Source organism: Lepus europaeus, chromosome 8 (assembly GCF_033115175.1).
Source record: "Lepus europaeus isolate LE1 chromosome 8, mLepTim1.pri, whole genome shotgun sequence".
In the NCBI taxonomy this organism is placed as follows: domain Eukaryota; kingdom Metazoa; phylum Chordata; class Mammalia; order Lagomorpha; family Leporidae; genus Lepus; species Lepus europaeus.
In genome coordinates this window covers 49,974,612-49,995,757 of record NC_084834.1, presented here as the reverse complement: position 1 = coordinate 49,995,757, position 21,146 = coordinate 49,974,612, and the positions used below count along the sequence as shown (strand labels likewise).

Genomic DNA, 21,146 nt, shown 5'->3' with positions numbered 1-21,146 from the left:
ATTATTAGAAAAATTGATATCGGAATATGGGATACAGATTATTGTGTTAATATTAAATATCTTTATTTTGATAAACAGACCTTGGTCCTCGTTCTTAAGAAATTCATACTTTAGAAATAAGGGATAGAGCCAGCGCTGTGGTACAGCAGGTTAAGCCTCTGCCTGCAATGTCAGCATCCTGTATCAGAGCACTGGTTCAAGTTCTGGCTGCTGCTATTCCCACCCAGCTCCCTTCCAATGAGCCTGACAAGCAACAGATGGTGGCCCCGCCACTCATGTGGGAGACCTGGAGGGAGTTCCTGGCTTCCTGCTTCAGCCTGGACATTTGGGGAGTGAACCAGCAGAAGGAAGATCTCTTTTTGTTGCTCTGTCTCTTTCTCTGTCACTCTGCCTTTCAAGTAAACAAATCTTTAAAAACGGGGAGGGCAAAGCATAGTATATGCAACCTGTTCCAGAATGAGTCATGAAACTAGAAAATGGGCTTGTATATGTGCTAGTACATACTGTATACATGTATATTACATACAGGGAACACTAAAACGTGAACAAGGGATAATTCAGGAGTTTTCTATTATAACTTTTCTGTAAGCTTGAAATTAAGTTTTTAAAATGATGGCGAATTGTAGGAACCAATGAAAAGCCAATAGCAAAAGCAAGTCTGATAGATGAGAAACAGAACCTTACTAGAACTACTCAAGCATTATGACATCCAGCCTTTAAGGAAGGACTGCCAGGATTGAAGGGAGAAAGTAGACTTTTAAGAGATTTTTTTTACAGCTCCCAGGTAGACAGCTTGTAGTAAACTTGGTATGAGAAAAGAGCTTTTTTTTTAAGAGCTTTTTTTTCTTTTAATTTTATTTATGTATTTATTTTTTATTTGACAGGCAGAGTTAGACAGTGAGAGAGAGAGAGACAAGGGTCTTCCTTCCGTTGGTTCACTCCCCAAATGGCCGCTACGGCCGGCGCAAGAAAAGAGCTTTTGATTTGATTTAGAACTAGTTTGTGTACCAGTGCTCCGTTAATGTGCATCCTTCCTGGGCAGCACAGTGTTCTTACCTGCAAAAAGTGGATCATCTCAACCTTACAGAGGTCTCTACCATCCTAAGCCTGTGTGGTTAACTGCACGTTATTATTCAAATGATATTATAATACTTAGTATACTGTTTATCAAAACAGAATAAAGTTTCTTAAGTACTGAACACATTCATTGCGGTTATAAAAAATTACAAAAAACGCCAATGGTATGCGCATGTGCAACGTAAGACTTATATCATGTCCAGTCTAAACGTTTTGGACATTTTAAGTATCACACCGTTCTCAGAATTGGAAGTCGATTTTCAGACCGTGAAGTAAGTAGCCCGTCACTTATAAACGTCCCCTCTTTAAGGCTTGCTCTTTCACGCGGCTTCCGAACGCCGGGAAGCGGACGCCCGGGTCCCCCGGCCCGGGGTCCCCACAACGCTTCCGGCGCCCGGCCCTCAGGCTCGGACGCCTCCGCGGACCACGGCGGGGCGGCTGCGGCGCATGCGCGCCCCGGCGCAGCCTCTCCGGAGCGACCCGTCTGGTTACGTCACGGCCAACCTCGCCCGGACGGCAAGCGGCGGGAGTTTTTCAAAATGGAAGCACAGAGGCACCGCCCAGGCCTCGGAAGGTGTCAGGGAGACCTTTCGGTGGCTCTACCGTCGTCGCCGGGAACGGCGGCCTAGAGAGAAGCGCCTGATGGGCGCCAAGACCGGCTGGCTGCTTGGAGCGCTGCCTCGAAGGGACTACGCGAAGGGAGCTAATCCGGGGAGTAGCAGCCGCGGCCTGGAAACATGGCGACCTGCATCGGGGAGAAGATCGAGGTGAAAAGACGCGGCGGTCTGCGGGGAGGGTGGGCGTCGGCGCCGGACTCGAGGCCAGTGTGGGGAAGGCAACGAGCGGGGCTAACGGCTGCCGGGCGGGCGCCCGGACCCCTGGGGAAGGTGCCAACCGCCGAGGGCCCGGCTGTTTGGGGGCGGGGCGACCCGCCCCTCAGAGGCCGTGGGTGGGAGGGCGGCGGACAGGTGAGTAGCTCGCAGCCCGGCCTCCTCCCCAGGCCCCGCGGCTTCCTGTGATAGCTCCCGCCAGACCTGCCGCGCTGGAGCGGGGGCACAGCTGCCTCCCCCTTCCCCAAGGGGATGGCGGTTACGTCTGGCGGGCGCTGCGGCGGGATTCTGTGCGGGCTCTCGGCTCCCAGGGGGTTGGCTGGAGGTGGGAGGAGGACGCTAAGGCTGCACCGAGGTGGAGGAGGCAGGTTAGGGTGCTGCATGCAGAGCCCAGCCTGGAAGCCCAGGGAGCCCCGCAAGGTGTCAACATGCTTCCCACCCCAGACACCTGCTCTATCAAGGTGCTTGAATTTTGTCGGATTCCCTCACGATCCATTTTATCTTTTTCCCAGCCCTTTCCCATGTCTCTCCCCTCTCTTGTGTAAGTCATCACATATAATCTTTAATTTTAACTTTTAAGGATTTTAAGGTTGGAAATCTGCTCGGCAAAGGATCATTTGCTGGTGTCTATAGAGCTGAATCCATTCATACTGGTTTGGAAGTTGCAATCAAAATGGTAAGAATATCAGCTTTTCTCTTGTACTTTGCAAGTAGCCAGGGAGGTGTACTGTTTCATGTGTCAGAGACTCCTTACTTTTCTTTGTGAAGAATACATTGTATAAGACAGTAGGAATGCCAGGCCCAGCAGTTGAGCTTAAGGACCTTTTGAGACAGCCTTGACCTTAACTTAAATAAGTGTTTTATTTCCGTTAATGTTCAGTAGACCTGGTATATGTTGTAAATATTAATACTTGAGAGTAATGAGTAGAGATCAGGTAATTCTTTATAATAAGAATTTTCTTAGGTATAGTTCTACATTACACTGTAATGACCCAAAATACTGTTCCTGATAGTTGGAAGTCAATTTAATAGGACTGACATGAACATGAATTAAGAATCATTTAAGCCAGTTGGAAGATGGAAGAGAAATTTTGTTTTAAAGTGTGGCTAAATTTGAATTGTTTTTCTTATAGATCGGCTAGCTTAAGGAGTTTAAATTGAGAGAGAATATTGGAATACATTGGGAAAACTTCTATTGAGTCTGCCAGGCACTGTGTTAGATATGCAGTGAAAAGAAACAGAATAAGTTTGACTTCAAAATTACAGATAAAGGACTTCAGACTTCTTATATATAAAATATACTTTGTTTTCAAAGTCGACTTCTAAAAACTTCACATTTTAAATTTTATCATTTAAACCTCTCATCTGTTATTTTCAGATAGATAAGAAGGCCATGTACAAAGCTGGAATGGTACAGAGAGTGCAAAATGAGGTGAAAATACATTGCCAATTGAAACATCCTTCTATTTTGGAGGTAAGATACAAATTTGATAGAAGTAGCCAAAGACACTGAATTGCCATATATTATAATTATTCTCTTTCACATTTCAGCTTTATAATTATTTTGAAGATAACAACTATGTATACCTGGTATTAGAAATGTGTCATAATGGAGAAATGAACAGGTATCTAAAGAACAGAATGAAACCCTTCTCAGAAAATGAAGGTAGGCTGATACTTCTTTTGATTTATTCATTTGTTTACTTTTGGTAGATTAGAATTTGCTTTTAAAGGATATATTGATTTTATAATATTTGGCAAAACTTTACATTGTTATTTTCAGTGTAGAAAAAGAGATCCCCCCTCAAAAAAAAAGGCTCTTAATTAAAACAATTCAGTCATTACAGAAATGAGAAAGTTATCCTTCTGCTAACCCCAAAACTGTATTTTTTAAATTAAATCATTGGTGGCACGTTAGTGTCATTCTTCACACCTAGAAAACTCTTTAGAATGCTGTTGATAACTATAAGGTAGTTTCTAAATCAAGCACAAATAACCATTGAATTCGCTTATTATCTAAAATGTGAAAAGTAAGTAGATGAAATTTTTTTTTTTTTTAAGATTTATTTTATTTGAAAGACAGAGTTACAGAGAGACTAGAGACAGAGAGAGAGGTCTTCCATCCACTGGTTCACTCCCCAGATGGCCACAACAGCTGGAGCTGCGCCAATCCAAAGGCAGGAGCCTCCTCTGGGTCTCCCATGCAGGTGCAGGGACCCAAGGACTTGGGCCATCTTCTGCTGCTTTCCCAGGCCACAGCAGAGAGCTGGATCGGAAAAGGAGCAGCTGGGACCAAAACTGTTGCCCATACAGGATGCCAGTGCTTCAGGCCAGGGCTTCAACCCACTGCACCACAGCACCGGTCCCAAGTAGATGAAGTATTATAATTAGCCCCCTTGAACTTAACTCCTAGCTTCCTAAACAATTGACTTACGATCAAATTACTTTCTCTGTAGTGTTATGAATCCCCTGATTTGCCAGTTTGTTTTTTTCAAGAGGTTCTATGTCTGAAAGAGAGAAAGATGGGACTCCATCTGCTGGTTCACAGAGGAAGTGCCCGCAGAGCCTGGGCTAGGCCCAGGTCCAGAACCAGGGGCCTGGAGCTTGAACTGTTTGTGTGGCAGGAACCCAACTATGGGAGCCATCACCTGCTACCTCCTAGGATCGGGACTGGCAGGAAGCTGGAATGGGGAGCTGGAGCCAAGAATCAAATCCAGGCACTCTGATACAGGACATCAGAGGCTGGTGTTTTAACCCGTGATGTAATCACTAGGCCAAATACCCACCCCCAGAGTATGTTGAAGTATATTGTAGACATCTAGACATCTTTTTATCTGTAAATATTTTAATATATATATTTATAACATAGGGAGTTTTTAAAAAGCACAACAAAGATGTTGTCAAGTTTAATTCCTTGCTAAAAAAATTCATGGTCACTTTCAAACTTTGCCAAATTTCTCATAATTTTTTACAGTTCAAATCAGTTTCAAATAAGGTCTATTTAGTGTCAGACAAATGCTTGTTTTCATGTTATCTTGCTTGTTAACTGAGATTGAAGATAAGCAAAGAAAGATGTTTGTTGGGGCCAGCATTGTGGCACAGCAGGTTAAGCCACAGAGTGCAGGAGCAAGTCCCCGCTGCTCCACTTCCAGTCCACTCCTTGCTAATCCATCTGGGAAAGCAGTAGGAGATGGTCCAAGTACTTGGGCCCCTGCCACCCATGTGGGAGACCTGAATGGAGTTCCTGGCTCCTGGCTTGGGCCTAGCTATTGTAGCTATCTGGGGTATAAACCAGCAGAATGGAAGAACCGATTCTCTCTCTCTCTCTCTCTCTCTCTCTCTCTCTCTCTCTCTCTCTCTCATATTCTCTCTCTCGTTCTCTCTCTCTCTCCCTCTTCCCCTCCCCCTCTCTCACCCTCTCTCATCCCCTCTCTTCCTCTCACCCTACCTGTCAAGTAAATAATATTTAGAGAAAAAAAATAGGTGGTCAATGGTTGTTGATAGACAGTTTTTACATTTGAGTCCACATAACCTATTTTGGGAAACAGTTTGGTCATAGATATATAGTTAAATGTTCATGTTCTTTGACTCAAATTCTATTGTTGGAAGTTTATTCTAAGGAAATAATACAAATAGAAAAACTAATGTACATATTGATTATTTTTCATAGTACTGTATAATAAGATAAAACAGAACCTTCAAAAGTTATGAAAGAAATGAATTAATAATTTGAACTAAAATGAAGCAGTTTTATTTCACAGAAGATACTGTTAACAGTTACAAGACAAAGAGAAAAAAACAATTTGCAAAATGTATGACTAGAAAATTAATGTTAACTAATGTAAAGCATGGCTAAAGAGTAAAGGGTAATCCAACAGGAAAAATGGACAGGGGATATAAGCAGACTATTCACAGAAGAGAAAGTTCAGTTGGCCAGTAAACATGAAAAATTCTGTATAGTAATCATGAGAATGCTAACCAATATAATAAGGTACTGTTTTACTTACTGATTTGAGACTAGGTTAACAAGAAACTGTGAAAATGTAGTCTTTTCAGGAGTAATTTGGCAAACAGGAAATGCCAAATTGTTTTTGAAACAGTGATTCTCCACCTTGAATTTTCTGAAAATGCATATACATAAGAAAACAAGTATGTAAGAATGATTATTGCCATATCTTTTATAATCCTAAAATATTTTAGAAATGACCCAAATATTCATCAAAAGCAATTGGATAAAATAAAAATGTATGGTACTGACTTAAAATAACTCTAAGAAAAATTGTGAAATGGGAAAAAATACAAAAACTATGTATATTTGGTACCATTCTTACATTGAAAAACATTATTATAATGTGTTTATAGAATTTATGTAAATATGATGCAGAACAAAAGTTAATATATAATAAGTTGACAGTTATACTTCTAGGGAGAGTTTGGGGAGCATAAAAGAAATTTTATTTCTAATTTTTTACAATTAGAATATATTTATAGATGATGCAATTTGTATAATTATACAATTGTAAATAGATACTTTTAATCCATAAGAACTTCTGGTTACTCCTAGGTTACTAGGTACCCTAGTCAGCACCAATTGCAGTAAAATTGTGCTTTTCTTAGCTGTGTTTAGGAGAGGACAAACATTAAAAGGAGTGACTGTTTTTCTTGAAAAGAAAGAGATAATATTGTGAAAGCACCACAGTGATATTTTTGTCAGTAAATCCAAGCGGCAAGCAAGCGTTGTAACTTCATACTCTAGCAAATACACTTTGGTTTTTTAGTGTTACTCTGAACATTGAATCATCCAGATTTTCTAAATTGTAAGTTATCCTTTTTGCATCCTAACAGCTCGACACTTCATGTACCAGATCATCACAGGACTGTTGTATCTTCATTCTCATGGTATATTACACCGGGATCTCACACTTTCTAACCTTTTACTTACACGTAATATGAACATCAAGATTGCCGACTTTGGACTGGCAACACAATTGAAAATGCCGCATGAAAAGCACTATACTTTATGTGGAACTCCTAATTACATTTCACCAGAAATTGCAACTCGAAGTGCACATGGACTTGAATCTGATGTTTGGTCCTTGGGTTGTATGTTTTATACATTACTTATTGGGAGACCACCTTTTGACACTGACACAGTCAAGAACACCTTAAATAAAGTAGTATTGGCAGATTATGAAATGCCAGCTTTTTTGTCACGAGAAGCCAAGGACCTTATTCACCAATTGCTTCGTAGAAATCCAGCGGATCGCTTAAGTCTGTCTTCCATAATGGACCATCCTTTTATGTCTAGAAATTCTCCAACAAAAAATAAAGATTTAGGAACTGTAGAAGACTCCATTGATAGTGGACATGCTACGATTTCTACTGCAGTTACAGCTTCCAGTACCAGTATGAGTGGTAGTTTATTTGACAGAAGAAGACTTTTGATTGGTCAGCCACTCCCAAATAAAATGACTGTATTTCCAAAGAATAAAAATGCAAGTGATTTTTCTTCTGCAGGCAGTGGAAGCAGTTTTTATACTCAGTGGGGAAATCAAGAAACTGGTGATAGCAGAAGGGGTAGAGTAATCCAAGACGCAGAAGAAAGGCCACGTTCTCGATACCTTCGCAGAGCCCATTCCTCTGACAGATCTGAGGCTTACAACACTCAGTCTCGAGCAAAGACGTGTGCAATGGAACGGTGTCATTCAGAAGAAATGCTCTTGAAGTCAAAAAGATCAGAAGTAGATGAAAGTGAAGAGAGATACTCACCCACAAACAGCAATGTCAATATTTTTCATGTCTTTAAAGAAAAGACTTCCAATAATTCTGGATCTTTTGAAAGACCTGATGTCGATCAAGCACTGTAAGAATAATTTATTAGAAACATTTTGTTTTTTGGTAAACCAGTAAACACTGTGCTAATGTAATTAAAGTTTCAACTAACCTAAGGGGTTTCTCAGGACAATGAATGATACTTTCTTAAAACACTCTCAGGTGATCCTGAAGTACTTCTCAATTGTCCATTTAAAAAAAGAAAAAAAAGATCTATTTATTTATTCAAAGGAAAGGGTGACAGAGGGAGAGATAGATATCTTCCATCAGCTGGTGCACTCCCCAAATGTCAGCAGTGGTCAAGAGTGGATCAGGCCAAACCCAGAAGCTGGGAAATTCATGTGGGTGGCTCAGGCCCAAGTTCTTGGGCCATGATCTGCTGCTTTGCCAGGTGCATTAAGAGAAAGCTGAATCAGAAGCAGAGCAGTCAGGACTTGAATCGGCACTCTAATATGGGATGCCAGCATTGCAGGTGGCAGGTTAGCCCACTGTTCCACACCAGCCCCAGATCTTCATTTCTTGATAGGGGGAGAATTAGAATAACTTTGAGTTATGCTTTAAATTTTCCTTTAAAAGTGAGTATATTTATTAATGGGTTTATAGCATATGTTTAATACTTGGGAACTTTTAGTTTCCCTTTTTATTTTATATAGAGCAGAAGTCCAGTGCAAAGTACAATGTATTAAATATGTCTGTAATAGTGATTATACACTTTGAAAGACAGGAGGTGAGCCTTAGTGATGAGTAATCATAGTATTGGCTACTTCTAACATGAAAACTAATTGTTTAGTAGTTGCAGCATTTTTTTTTCTTCTGATTTTAGAGCAGTAGCCATCTAGAAACATCACAATGGGCATTTTGACATGGGAGTTTAGCTTTTTAGAGACAATTATTCAAATACTGTTTTCTACAATTTAAAATTTTAAGGTATTCAAATAGAAGTATCCTCCTTTTCTAATATTTTTTTATTAAAAATGTACGTGATGATTTTTGATTAGTTTATGTGCTGTTTTCTTTTGTTTAGCTCCAATCGCCTTTGTCCAGGAAAAACTCCGTTTCCATTTTCAGATCAGACACCTCAGGCTGAAATGATGCAACAGTGGTTTGGGAATCTGCAAATAAATGGTGGGTTCAATGGGGTATTTAACAAGAAATTAATAACTTGCATTCTTACCAAGCACTGTAGTTTTCTATTTGGATTTTGTTAAGAAAATAAAGTACTTTCAATAAATTTAAATAAGAGTATATTAAAATAATAGCAATAGCAAGTATTAACTCATTTTGAATATTTACAGTAAGTCAGCCAATTGTCCTTAATGCTTAAATAGATAGATGATTAACTTATTAAGTTCTCATTGAAAAAAACGTATGAGGAAGATATGGTTACCCCTTTCTAACAGATGAGGCATATGTGGCACAGTTCAGTTTCCCCAGCCTACCCAACCATTAAATAGAGGAGCCAGGGCTCCAGCCCACACTGTCTGGTTCAGAGGCTCTATTAACCCCTCTGCTTTGAAACTTTATAGTAAGCACCTACTGTCAGTGCCCATAAGATAACCAAAATGTGGTTGATCTTAGAAACAGATATGAACATTTGTTGACCAGTGACTCCTTACACTGAAATACACAGCTACTAAAACCTAAACACTTTCAAAGCAGCTATCATGCATTTCATTATGTATACAGTTTGAAGTTTAAACATTTCTCATTAATGAACAAACAGATTAACAGAAGGTTAATAGGGAAATAATGATGAAATAGAATGATAAAGACATACGGAGAGGAGGAGACCGTCCTCATTAATGAACATAACAGGTTAACAGAAGGTGAGTTGGGAAATAATGGTGGAATAAGGAGAATGAAAAAGACATATGGAGAGGAGGAGGTCTTTCTTTACTAAGTATTGTATTACCTTGCAAAGAGTGTGTAATATGGCTGTAACTTAAGCAGAGGGTTGTTATGTCATCCAAGAGCCTATTTTTACAAACATTTTCAGGAGCTCCAAGAAGAATTAATGTTCTCATATGTGCTTGTTAAGAGATAATAATTCATGTTTGGTTTTTTTGCTTGCTTGTTTGTTAAAGATTTATTCATTTACTTGAAAGGAACAGGTATAGAGAGCTAAGTTTGGTCTTTAAACTGTAAAACTGCCAGGTACTTAATCTTGTACTTCTGTTTTATATACATATACTTTGTATTTGTCTGAAATATGTAGATAAGTTTGTTTATCAAAATTTAATAGTGTTGGCTGCAATTTAGAATTCACGTTATTTGATACAGAATATTTTCTACCATGTGGAAGTGAGGAAGAAATGCACTGAAAGGTCAATTAAGAAAAAATTTGTCACATAGATTTTGAGTTTAGTATGAAAAATTGCCTCAAAAATTATGTAATATAATCATAAGATCTTTAAAAATATTCTCATGTGAATTCTAACTTATGTAAGATATAAAATGGTAAATAAAGCTCAATAGGAGTAAATGTAGATAGAAATATTTATGTAATAGTATAAAGATTAATAATATACAAGGTATTCATATGGTGTCTTTACTTTTACTTGTGTATCACCTAAGTAAAGATCGTGTAAATAGTTGTTGGCTTAAAAGTAAATTTACGTATCTGCCTTTGTTAGTACATTGGGTTTACTTTAGAAATAGTAGGTGGCCCTAGGGACTAGTTTTTGCCTTGAATGAATAATTAATTTCAAGTTAATATCTTTTCTGTCCTAATCTTGTGAATACTAAAGGTATTCTTTCAAAGTCTGGCTTAAAATGTCCTTTTTTTTTTTAAGATCTTTTTTTATTATTTATTTGAAAGTCAGTTACACAGAAGGAGAGGCAGAGAGAGAGGTCTTCGATCTGCTGGTTCACTCCACAGTTGGCCCCAGTGGTCAGAGCTGCGCCGACCTGAAGCCAGGAGCTTCTTCTGGGTCTCCCTTGCGGGTGCAGGGGCCCAAGGAAGGGGGCCATCCTCTACTGCTTTCCCAGGGCATAGCAGAGGGCTGGATCAGAAGTGGAGTAGCTGGGACTCCAACCAGTGTCCATATGGGATGCCGGCACTGCAGGCGGCGGCTTTACCCAATAGACCATAGCACTGGCCCCCTTAAAGGACACTTCCGATCCAGGTCTCTGCCGTGCCTTGGGAAAGCGGTAGAGGATGGCCCACGTTGTTGGGCCCCTGCACCCTCATGGGAGACCCAGAAGAAGCTCCTGGCTCCTGGCTTTGCGTCGGCACAGCTCTGACCATTGCGGCCAATTGGGGAGTGAACTAGCAGATGGAAGACTTCTCTCTCTTCCTCTCCTTCTCTCTCTGTAAATCTGACTTTCAAATAAAATAAATAAGTCTTAAAAAAAAGTCCTTTAAATAGTTGCTATATTATTTTGTCATATCTTAAACTGTCTAATTATTAGAAAATTTATAAACACTACTTTCAGTGATCGTTTCTATAGTTCACTGCTAGAAACATTATGTGCTTTTTCTTCTTACTGTATTTTTAAAATAAATTTTATTTTACATGTATAATATTATAACATGTTGTAATATATTGCTACTATAGAGTACATTTCATCATCTCACATAGTCCCCCCTACACTAAGTGCAGCCATAAACCTACTACTGATTTACCAAAATCCTGAATACAATGCGAACATTATTTTACTAGATTTCTTTTGTTCAAAAAATGCTATTATAATCACCATAACATTGTTTTATATAGTCTTGATCTTTTTAGTTATTTGCTAAATTGTTCTTTCTATTATAAATAGGTCATTTAAGAGAAACCACTGAGCCCAACAGCATCAGTCCAAACAGAGATTTCCAGGGCCACCCAGATTTGCAGAAAGACACATCAAGAAATGCTTGGACTGATACACAAGCCAAAAGGAACTTTGATGCTCCTGATAATGCACATTGTTTTAAACAGCTGAATACTATGAAATACATCACTGGACTTCACAGCAAGCCTGAAATAATTCAACAAGAATCTGGTTTTGGCTTAGATCCTGTTTCTGAACAAAGCAAAACTAGGAGTATGGAGTCAAAACTGGGTTATCTGAAGCAAACACTACGAAGCATAACATCTCCTTTGATTGCTCATAGGTTAAAACCCATCAGACAGAAAACCAAAAAGGCTGTGGTATGTCCATTAGTTTTCTAATTTACTATATGATACTTTGCTTGTGAATATAGTTCTTGCGAACAATTATTTTTAGTTCCCTTTAATGTCTTTACTTTGTGGTATATACATCATAAAGTATTATTTAAAGATTGGGTGTTTATGGGGGAAAAAAATAGCTCTACCATAACAGTAAATTAATAATTAGTTTTCAACTTTATTGGTTTAAGTAAAATGGATTTGATTGAAAAACATTTAAAAATAATACTGGCTATATATTTTAAGCATTATTTTATTCACAATTTCAGTACTTATCCCTGGGCTTTTGTTTTTATTGTTTTTACATTTGTCCCAAATCAGAAAGGTAAAATAGGAAGAATAACTCATTTTTTCCCATTTAGCATTTGCAACTATTTAAAGCAAAGGAGTAAGCACACATAGGTTTAGAGTTTCAAAATTGTCAAATAAGAATTGGGAATGGTGATTTGTTTTTAATTTGATCTTCATGCTGTGTTTTCATTGCCTCCCATTTCACCCAGTTTTGCCTTTGTTTGGCTTGCTTTTGTCTTACCAAAACGCTTTATTCTCCACCCTCCCTTCTACTTGCTGTTCTCTCACTGGTTATCCTTTCACACTTCATTAGACATTCTGAGCTTGGCGCCTCATGGCTCACAGGTGTGCTCAGACCTCTGGTCTAGTCTGTTGCAGTGAAGCAGCTATTTGACTTTCATTTTAGGAGCTGTTTCTACCATGGTTAAGTACTATTCTTTTCACTCTGATATATGTCATAAATATTCTAGTAAACAAGAGAATTGATACTGATTTTCATTTTTCCTTAGGTGAGCATACTTGATTCTGAGGAAGTGTGTGTGGAGCTTCTAAAGGAACATACATCTCAAGAATATGTGAAAGAAGTTCTCCAAATATCTAGTGATGGAAATACGGTAATATGAAGTTACCTTATTATCTTACAACTTCAAATCATCACTTAAGCATTTAGTATCCTGATTCATTCTCCAAGGAAGCCTTTTTTTTTTTTTTTTAAAGATTTATTTATTTATTTGGAAGTTAGAATTACACAGAGAAGGAAAGGCATAGAGAGCGAGGTCTTCCATCCGCTGATTCACTCCCCAGTTGGCTGCAACATCTGGAGTGCACCAGTCCAGAGCCAGGAGCTTCCTCCGGGTCTCCTACGTGGGTGCAAAGTCCCAAGGACTTTAGCTATCCTTGTACTGCTTTCCCAGGCTGCAGCAGAGAGCTGATCAGAAGTAGAGCAGCCGGGATTCAAACTGGCGCCCATATGGGATGTCAGTACCGCAGGTGGTGGCCTTACCTGCTATGCCACTGCACTGGCCCCAAGAGAAGTCTTTAAATTTTTTAAATACCAATTTTCTTAATATATAAGTGTCTCTGGAATTCAGAAGCTGAAATAGCATACTAAACATATTTAAATAAATTAATGTGGCTTAAAAAATAATTATAGCTAGTAATAAAATCTAACTTTGGCTTAAGTTTAAAAAACAAAAATACTTTTAGAGAAGAATGTTTTTATATAAAATATTTCATAATGCATTTGAACTTTTTTCATACTCTCAATAACTTAATGCTATGTAGTTAGAATTCTTACATTTTTTTCTGGCAGATTACTGTTTATTATCCAAATGATGGAAGAGGTTTTCCTCTTGCTGACAGACCACCCTCACCTACTGACAACATCAGTAGATACAGCTTTGACAATTTACCAGGTATGTAAATGTACCAGAAAGTAAGTTTAGATAATAGATGCATATATTCATAAACCGAATAGATATGATGGCTTGTACCTATCTTGTCTTTATGCAGGCTACAGTAGATCATAATCACGTACTTAGTATCTGGTGAAATTTAATGTACCTTATTCATCCAGTGTTTATTCGTATTCTTACAATGTAGCTTTAGGCCTTTAAGAAAAATCTAACTCTGGAATATTAGTCATTTCACACGAATTTAATTTGTGTACTTGCATTGGTTTGGCTAGAATCATACAAAAACTTGTTAACATGACATTTCTAGTTTTTGACCTTTGAAATGATTGCAGTGCTGCATAAATGACCATTTCTTGTTGTGGTGAGCCAAATTGGATTCCCATTCAGTTCTGGATATCCTGGATTGGGGAAATAAGCATTGAGTAGTAAGGCCTCATTGCAATGACTTTTAGAAACAAACAAGGGGCAAGTGTTTGGCCTAACAATGAAGACACCCATGTCCCCTAGCAGAATGCCTGGTTCACCCGTGCGGACCCTGGGAGGCTGCAGGTGATTAGTCGGGTGGTTTTGTCCCTGCCACCCACCTGGGAGACCTGTACTGAGTTCCCAGCTTCTGGCAGCCCCAAACTTTGTGAGCATTTGGGTAGTGAACTAGAGGAGGGAGTACTCTGTGTCTGCCCCCCTGCCCCCACCTCCACTCCGTCCCCCCACACCCCTGCTCCCTGAGCCTCTCATTTTATCTTTGTCTGCCTTTTGAATAAATAAAAATTTTCAAAACACACAAGAAAACCTATTAGAAATAAAAGTTAATAAAAATATATATGTCAAGCTAACACTTTCTTCCATATAATAATATATAATTTTTACATTTTTTCCCCTTAGAAAAGTATTGGCGAAAATATCAGTATGCTTCCAGATTTGTACAGCTTGTAAGATCTAAATCTCCCAAAATCACTTATTTTACAAAATATGCTAAATGTGTTTTAATGGAGAACTCTCCTGGTGCTGATTTTGAGGTTTGGTTTTATGATGGTAAGTACTGATTAGAAGTGGCAAATTTTTCCTTTAATTTATAATTTAATCATAGTGTGTGGGGTTGTTTTTTGTTCATTTATTTTTCTGCCCCCCTCTTAATGTGGAAAGTTTTAATATATACAAGACTACTTCATAAAGTTAATGAGAATTAAATGATTAATTTTTGAAGTCCATTTATAGTTTTTTCACAGTATGTATCTTCCATGACCTTTTTTGGAAGCTCTTCATTTGTGCATCCATGTCTTTATCCATACATATAAGTTACATGGCCCAGTATGCAAGTTAAATCTTGTTAACCAAAATATATGTATGTATAATACCTTATAAATAATTCACCCTACAATAGAAGTCTTCAAAAAGTTTGTAAAATGTATATCATAAAAAAGCTGTGCATGGATTTCAAAAGTTTTTTGCACTAAAAGCTTTTTAATTCCGTCTTCCACAAACTTTTTGGAGTGCCCTCTCTGTATAGTAGTCCTCTTTCCCTACTTAGCTGCCAGTTAACTATGCCCAGATTGATGTTTAAAAATCACTTGAAATAAACAGTATCTTATTTCTTATTAAATAATCAAATGGACATTATAAGTTAGGGTTTAGGGTTGAACCAGAGACTCTGATTTTCTAAATCTGTTCTGCATAGATAATATACTTTTTGTTCTGTAAAGCTTCCTCTAAGGGAGACACAGCACATACCTCTTACCATACGCATAGAGGAGTACATTAAGAGGTTCATGGAAAATCTGATTAAAGGATAAGTTTATTTTGGTGCAAAAGACTTTTTAAATCCATACATAGTTTTTTATAATGTGCCTTTTCCATGAACTCTTTTGAAGACTCCTCATATAACTATGTTACTTTTATTGAAGTTGATTTTTTTTTAATGTCACAAAAATATCAGATATAAACCAGACATAAGCTGAAAAGGAAAATAGATGGCCTGTATTTATTGACTTACTTTGAGAGTCATCTTGTTAATGGTTAATAAATGAATATAAATGATACCTTGATCTAGGAATATGATGTACTGAAGTGATAATGTATAGAAGTTTGGGGATAGGTAAAGAAATGATAAGAGAATAATTTTCTGCTTGTTTTTTAGGAACAAAAATACACAAAACAGAAGATTTTATTCAGGTGATTGAAAAAACTGGGTACGCTTATAGTTTAAAAGGTGACAGTGATGTTAATAGTTTCAAAGAGGAAATAAGAATATATATGGACCATGCTAATGAGGTACATCCTTAATTTTTTCATTATAACTAGTTTTTTCATACTGATTAGTAATGATAACATGGGCTAGGTGAAATTTTGACAGAAAACATTTTCTTTTGTAACAGGGCCATCGTATTTGTTTAGCACTGGAATCCGTAATTTCAGAAGAGGAAAAGAAAAGTAGGAATGCCCCCTTTTTCCCAATAATTGTAGGACGGTAAGTATTTTGGAACCCTAAACATTAGCTAGGATGTATAAGATACAATTTTTTTTAAGTTTAATGTTTACATTTTAAACATTCTTTAGTTCCTGTAAATTGAAAGCTATAAGGGAGTATATTTGGACAATTCTCTCTCCTTCAGAAAACCTGGTATTACTACTTCACCTTCAGCCTTATCACCTCCTCCTTCAGTGGATCCAGAGTACCCGGTGAGAGAGGCACCATCTTTGAGCAGACTGATCATGAGTAGTGCTGTTTCTCCAGCACAGACTCCAGTAGTTAATCCTGTAAGTAGACGTCCCTTCTGTACTTTAAACCCTTCAGGGATTGCCTCATGCTTTTCACATAAAATTAGGATTCCTTACTGTGACTTTCACTTATCAGCCACTTGCTTTTCCAGCCTCACCTTGAGCCACTGTATCACATACTGTCTGTGCTTGAGCCTAATGGGCTTGCTTTTGGTTCTTTTGAACAAGTCAAAGGACTTTTTCATATGTTCTTCACTTAACCTGGGCTCTTCTCCAAACTGCTTAATTAATTAATTAATATTTTATTTTTCTTTGTTTCATTTACTTGCGAGGCAGAGTTATAGACAGAGAGGGAAAGACAGAGAGAGAGGTCTTCTGTGCACTGTTCACTCCCCAAATGGCTACAACAGCCAGGGCTGGGCTGATCTGAAGCCAGGAATCTGGAGTTTTTGGTTCTGTTGTAAATTTATTCTGTATTTACTCAGTGAAACGACATGCCAATGAAGACTACTTAGTGATGTAGAAAAACGCAGCCCTAGAGAAATGGGCTGTGTTTGTGTGCTCACACACACAGTGTGATTGCACCTATGACAGCCTGTGCCTCCGGTGAAAAGATGAAGGAAATCTGCCAAAATGACAACAGCAATCGTGTGGAGTCCCTGGCTCCTCCACTTCCAGGCCAGCTCTGCCAGTGGGCCTGACAGGCAGATGATGGCACAAGTACTTAGGTTCCCGCCATCCACATGGGAGACTAAAATGGAGTTCCTGGCTCCTGGCTTCAGCCTGGCCCAACTCCAGCTGTTTCAGCCATCTGAGATGTGAACCGGCAGCTGGAAGTTCTCTCCCTCTCTCTTTTCTTTTCTCACTGTCATTTTGCCTTTCAAATAAATATATAAAATCTTTTTAAAAATTAAGCTAATAAAAATCTGGTAATTTTCTGCTTTTGTTGAAGTTGGCTTATTAAAAAAAATGCTGAGAAATAACATCTTACTGTCCTTTAACTATTTGTAGATAGTTACAAATGAGGGACTTGGCCATACAACTACAGCTTCCGGAACAAACATCTCTTCTAGCAATCTAAAAGATGGTCTTCCTAAATCAGCACAACTTTTGAAGTCTGTTTTTGTGAAAAATGTTGGTTGGGCTACACAGGTGAGAAGTTTATAAAAAAGTGAATTTTTTCAGTATGAATTTTTTTGTACACTGATTAGACAATGACCAAATACATACATAATTTTACTGGTTTCTCCTTATAAGGACGCTTTTATAAATTGTTCACATCGGTTACATCATTTAGAATTTTAGCATTTTTTATTTGTTTACAATGGAATACTAGGTGGTGTTGATACAAGATTGCCTGCTGGGTCTGAGTGAACTGTTTTTTGCATTTGTTTTTAAAAGCCATGATAACAGGATTTAGAAAATGATTTTCAAAATTATAGGATTGTGTGTAGATGTGGACTGATATGTGGATATTTTCAGAAAGCTTGAAGCTTGGAGACTCGGGTGTAACATACATACTTTTACTTATCAGTGAAATAAAATGCAGCCTCATACTTTTGGAGAAGTACCCTTTGTGGCATCCTTGCCCTGCGGCACCAGGTTTTTCACATACATTGTCTAGCTTATCCCCAGTATAACTTTTCCTTTTATAGATAGTGCGGTTATGGTTCATGGCAGTAGATGGACTTGCACAGTCATAAACTTCTTGAACTTTGGCAGATTCTGGATGTATACCTAGTTGTGTTTGCTTCCAGTATCCACGTTTATTTCTCTGTACTGTATGCCTCCTCCCTCTTTGGAATGGCACACTTGTGTCAGTGACTAAAGGAAGAAGTTTCAAAGTCTGAAATGTAATATTCTCAGGCCAGGGAGAAATTCTTACAGCCTAAGAATAATTCTTGTGGCTTTTGTTAGTTCCTAAGTCCTTTCTTGCTAAGAAGTTTTACATGTAAAAAAAAAAAAAAAAAAAAAACAGAAAAACAAAAAGCTATTCAAATATCCTAATGGAAATTAGTAGGAAACACAATTCATTTAGAATAATCTGCATATTATAATGTCCTAGCTCTTAGAGAGGGAATAATCTGGAAAAGACATTTTCAATGCTACTACCACCATAACTCTAAATTCATACTATGGAGATTTTTTTTCCTACTATTATTATGTGGAAAACTTGTTAAATATGCGTAGCTTTTAAGAACCTCAAGTCCTCTACTGTATGGTAATTTCATATGCTTATTTTCCTAGTTAACTAGTGGAGCCGTGTGGGTTCAGTTCAATGATGGATCACAGCTGGTTGTGCAGGCAGGCGTTTCTTCTATCAGTTATACATCACCAAATGGTCAAACAACTAGGTAAGACTGGAAATGCTGGTTGAAATTTAGCCCTCTGCTATGATTTTACCTTCCCTATATGTTGAACTAAGTGATTTAATAAATTTGATGTTTTCATTTTGGCAACAATCATATTCTTTAAAGCTGTTGTTATTCTTAATACCCATTTTTGTCTATAATACCCATTTTTGTCATTTTCTAAAGCAGTTGGAATGAATAATCTAAGTGGTTAGAGTTCTTTTAACATTATTTCAGAGTTTAACTAGATTGACCCTTTCAGATTTTGATTTTAAGTTCAAAGCAATACATCTAAAATTACAGGAACAGACAAGAAGTCTTTCTTGTTAGAGATTACCTGATTTATTTCCCACAAATGAAAGGCAAGATCCCTAATGTAAAGGGATTAATGTTGGAAAGCCTTTTTTGAGTGTAAGCTATTGACCTCATTGTATCTGCAGAATCTATTTCCAAGGATTCAACTAATTGCAACTGAAAATATTTGAAAAAAGAATTGTGTCTGTACTGAACAGTGCATTTTTTCTAGTCATTATTCTTTAAACAATACAGTTACAACTATTTTCATGATATTTACATTATAGTAGGTATTATAATCTAGAAATGACTTAAGGTATATAGGAGGATAAGCCTAAGTTATATGCAAATACTATGCATTTTGAAGAGAGACTTGAGCATCCACAGCTTTTAATATCCTTGGGGTGTCCTGAAACCAATCCCCTGCAGATTTCTACAGATGACTATATATTCATTTATATGAAAATTTGGGGTGGGCACCATGCTAAAAATGAGGAATTTGGCCATGACTTGCTTTAAAGAGGTATGGTTCTGAAGATGCCAGTGTAAGCATGCTACTTCATGAGCAGTGGAAATATTATGGGTCTTCAAAAAGTTCATGGAAGATGTGTACTGTCAAAAAATTATGCATGGATCATTTTTGCACCAAAATAAATGTCTTTTTATTCATTTTCTGTGAACTTTTGGAATTTCCTTATACTACAGAGAGAGGCTTTGTTAAAAGCAGTTTCACATGCTTTCAAAGTGTCTATCATTGATTTTAGAATTAGGAATTCAGATTTTCGGCTTATTTTAGTACTGATTAAACCACTTTAAGTTTCTTTATCTAATTTTCTTTCTGTTAAAATGATTAGAAATTGGTCTACTTTTAAAGGAATCATGTTTAAGAAAGAACTTTGTATAATTTTTCTACAGTGTCTTATTGAAGATTTATTGAAAAGTGTAAGGTACTTTTGGTATTCTAGTAAGAAACAGGAATTAAGTTATGTTTTTTTCTTTTTTCTTTTGTTTCACTTAGGTATGGAGAAAATGAAAAGTTACCAGAATACATCAGACAGAAATTACAGTGTCTATCTTCCATCCTTTTGATGTTTTCTAATGCAACTCCTGGTTTCCAGTGATTAAAACTCCTTTCAGATATATATACATATGTTTAATAAATAACTTGTTGGCTTTCAAATAAAGTGACTTTTTATTTAATATAACTTCTTCAGAAAGCCTATCTGTAAAAGATCATTTTAATCTACCATGAAGGTTGTATTCTGAGAGAACAGAGTAGAATGAAATTTGAGTCACTTATCAAATATTGTGCCCATAGAATAAAATAGGACACCAAACTTTGCTCTTAGAACATACTCTCAAATTTTGTGTTCATATATTTGTATTGAATAATTTTTTAAAAAGAAAAATATTCGTAGTGTGTGGCGTATTTGTGCTATCATTGTTTCCCCTACTTCTCAGACATGTTGATAATCATGGACAAACATGCTGGAGTTTTTGAATTTTTGAAGTTGTAAATAATGTGTATTTTTGTTATTAGTAAATATGTAAACGTGTATATTTGTTTTATATTTATTTTTGTAGCACCAGTGTCGGATGAAACATTTCTGCAAATGCATTTTATAAAAAATAAATATGGCAATGCTGCTTTATCTTTTGATTTATTTAATTAAATACTTGTTTTAAAGTAAGTTACTAGACAACCTATTTTTACATTTTCTTGCCTGTTTTAGGGAAAGACATTTTTTTTTTTTTTTCAGTTGATGCAACTCTAATTTTTATTGCAACTGGAAGACAATACGTCATGGAAATTTTATGGTACACCTGGGGAAAACTGTTATTTACAATAAACAATGAAATAGTTTGGGGAAAGATTTTAAAAACTAATTTTGTAAATGTTAAATATACTGCTTCTCCACTCTTATCTGGAAATCTATGCATATTTTAGACAAACATTTCAACACGTTCATTATAAGTTAATGATGGAATTAACATGAAGAAAAATATTTGATAAAAAACCATTCCTAATGAAACGAATAGAATGAAACTACTTAAATATGATAAAGACTGTTCAACCTAATGTTTTCTGCTGGTTTTTATCAGGGAAGTATTGAAATTATTTCTATCCAGTTGACAGCGTCACAGTTGTTCAACACTGTTTTGGAGGATTTGGTCGCAGGGATGGGG

The 21,146-nt window shown here is 37.1% G+C and overlaps 1 protein-coding gene across 1 annotated transcript; it reads left to right on the top strand.

Moving 5' to 3' along the window:
* Positions 1–1,602: 1,602 nt before the first annotated feature.
* On the top strand, positions 1,603–20,580 carry PLK4 (polo like kinase 4). The gene is made up of 16 exons (XM_062199652.1): positions 1,603–1,844; positions 2,488–2,583; positions 3,286–3,381; positions 3,459–3,573; positions 6,753–7,770; positions 8,764–8,864; positions 11,505–11,875; positions 12,694–12,798; positions 13,497–13,599; positions 14,482–14,631; positions 15,734–15,867; positions 15,972–16,063; positions 16,209–16,353; positions 17,326–17,466; positions 18,562–18,668; positions 19,978–20,580. The coding sequence occupies exons 1-16, from the start codon at positions 1,815–1,817 to the stop codon at positions 20,078–20,080; spliced, it is 2,907 nt and encodes a 968-aa protein (XP_062055636.1). The 5' UTR covers positions 1,603–1,814; the 3' UTR covers positions 20,081–20,580.
* Positions 20,581–21,146: the final 566 nt, after the last annotated feature.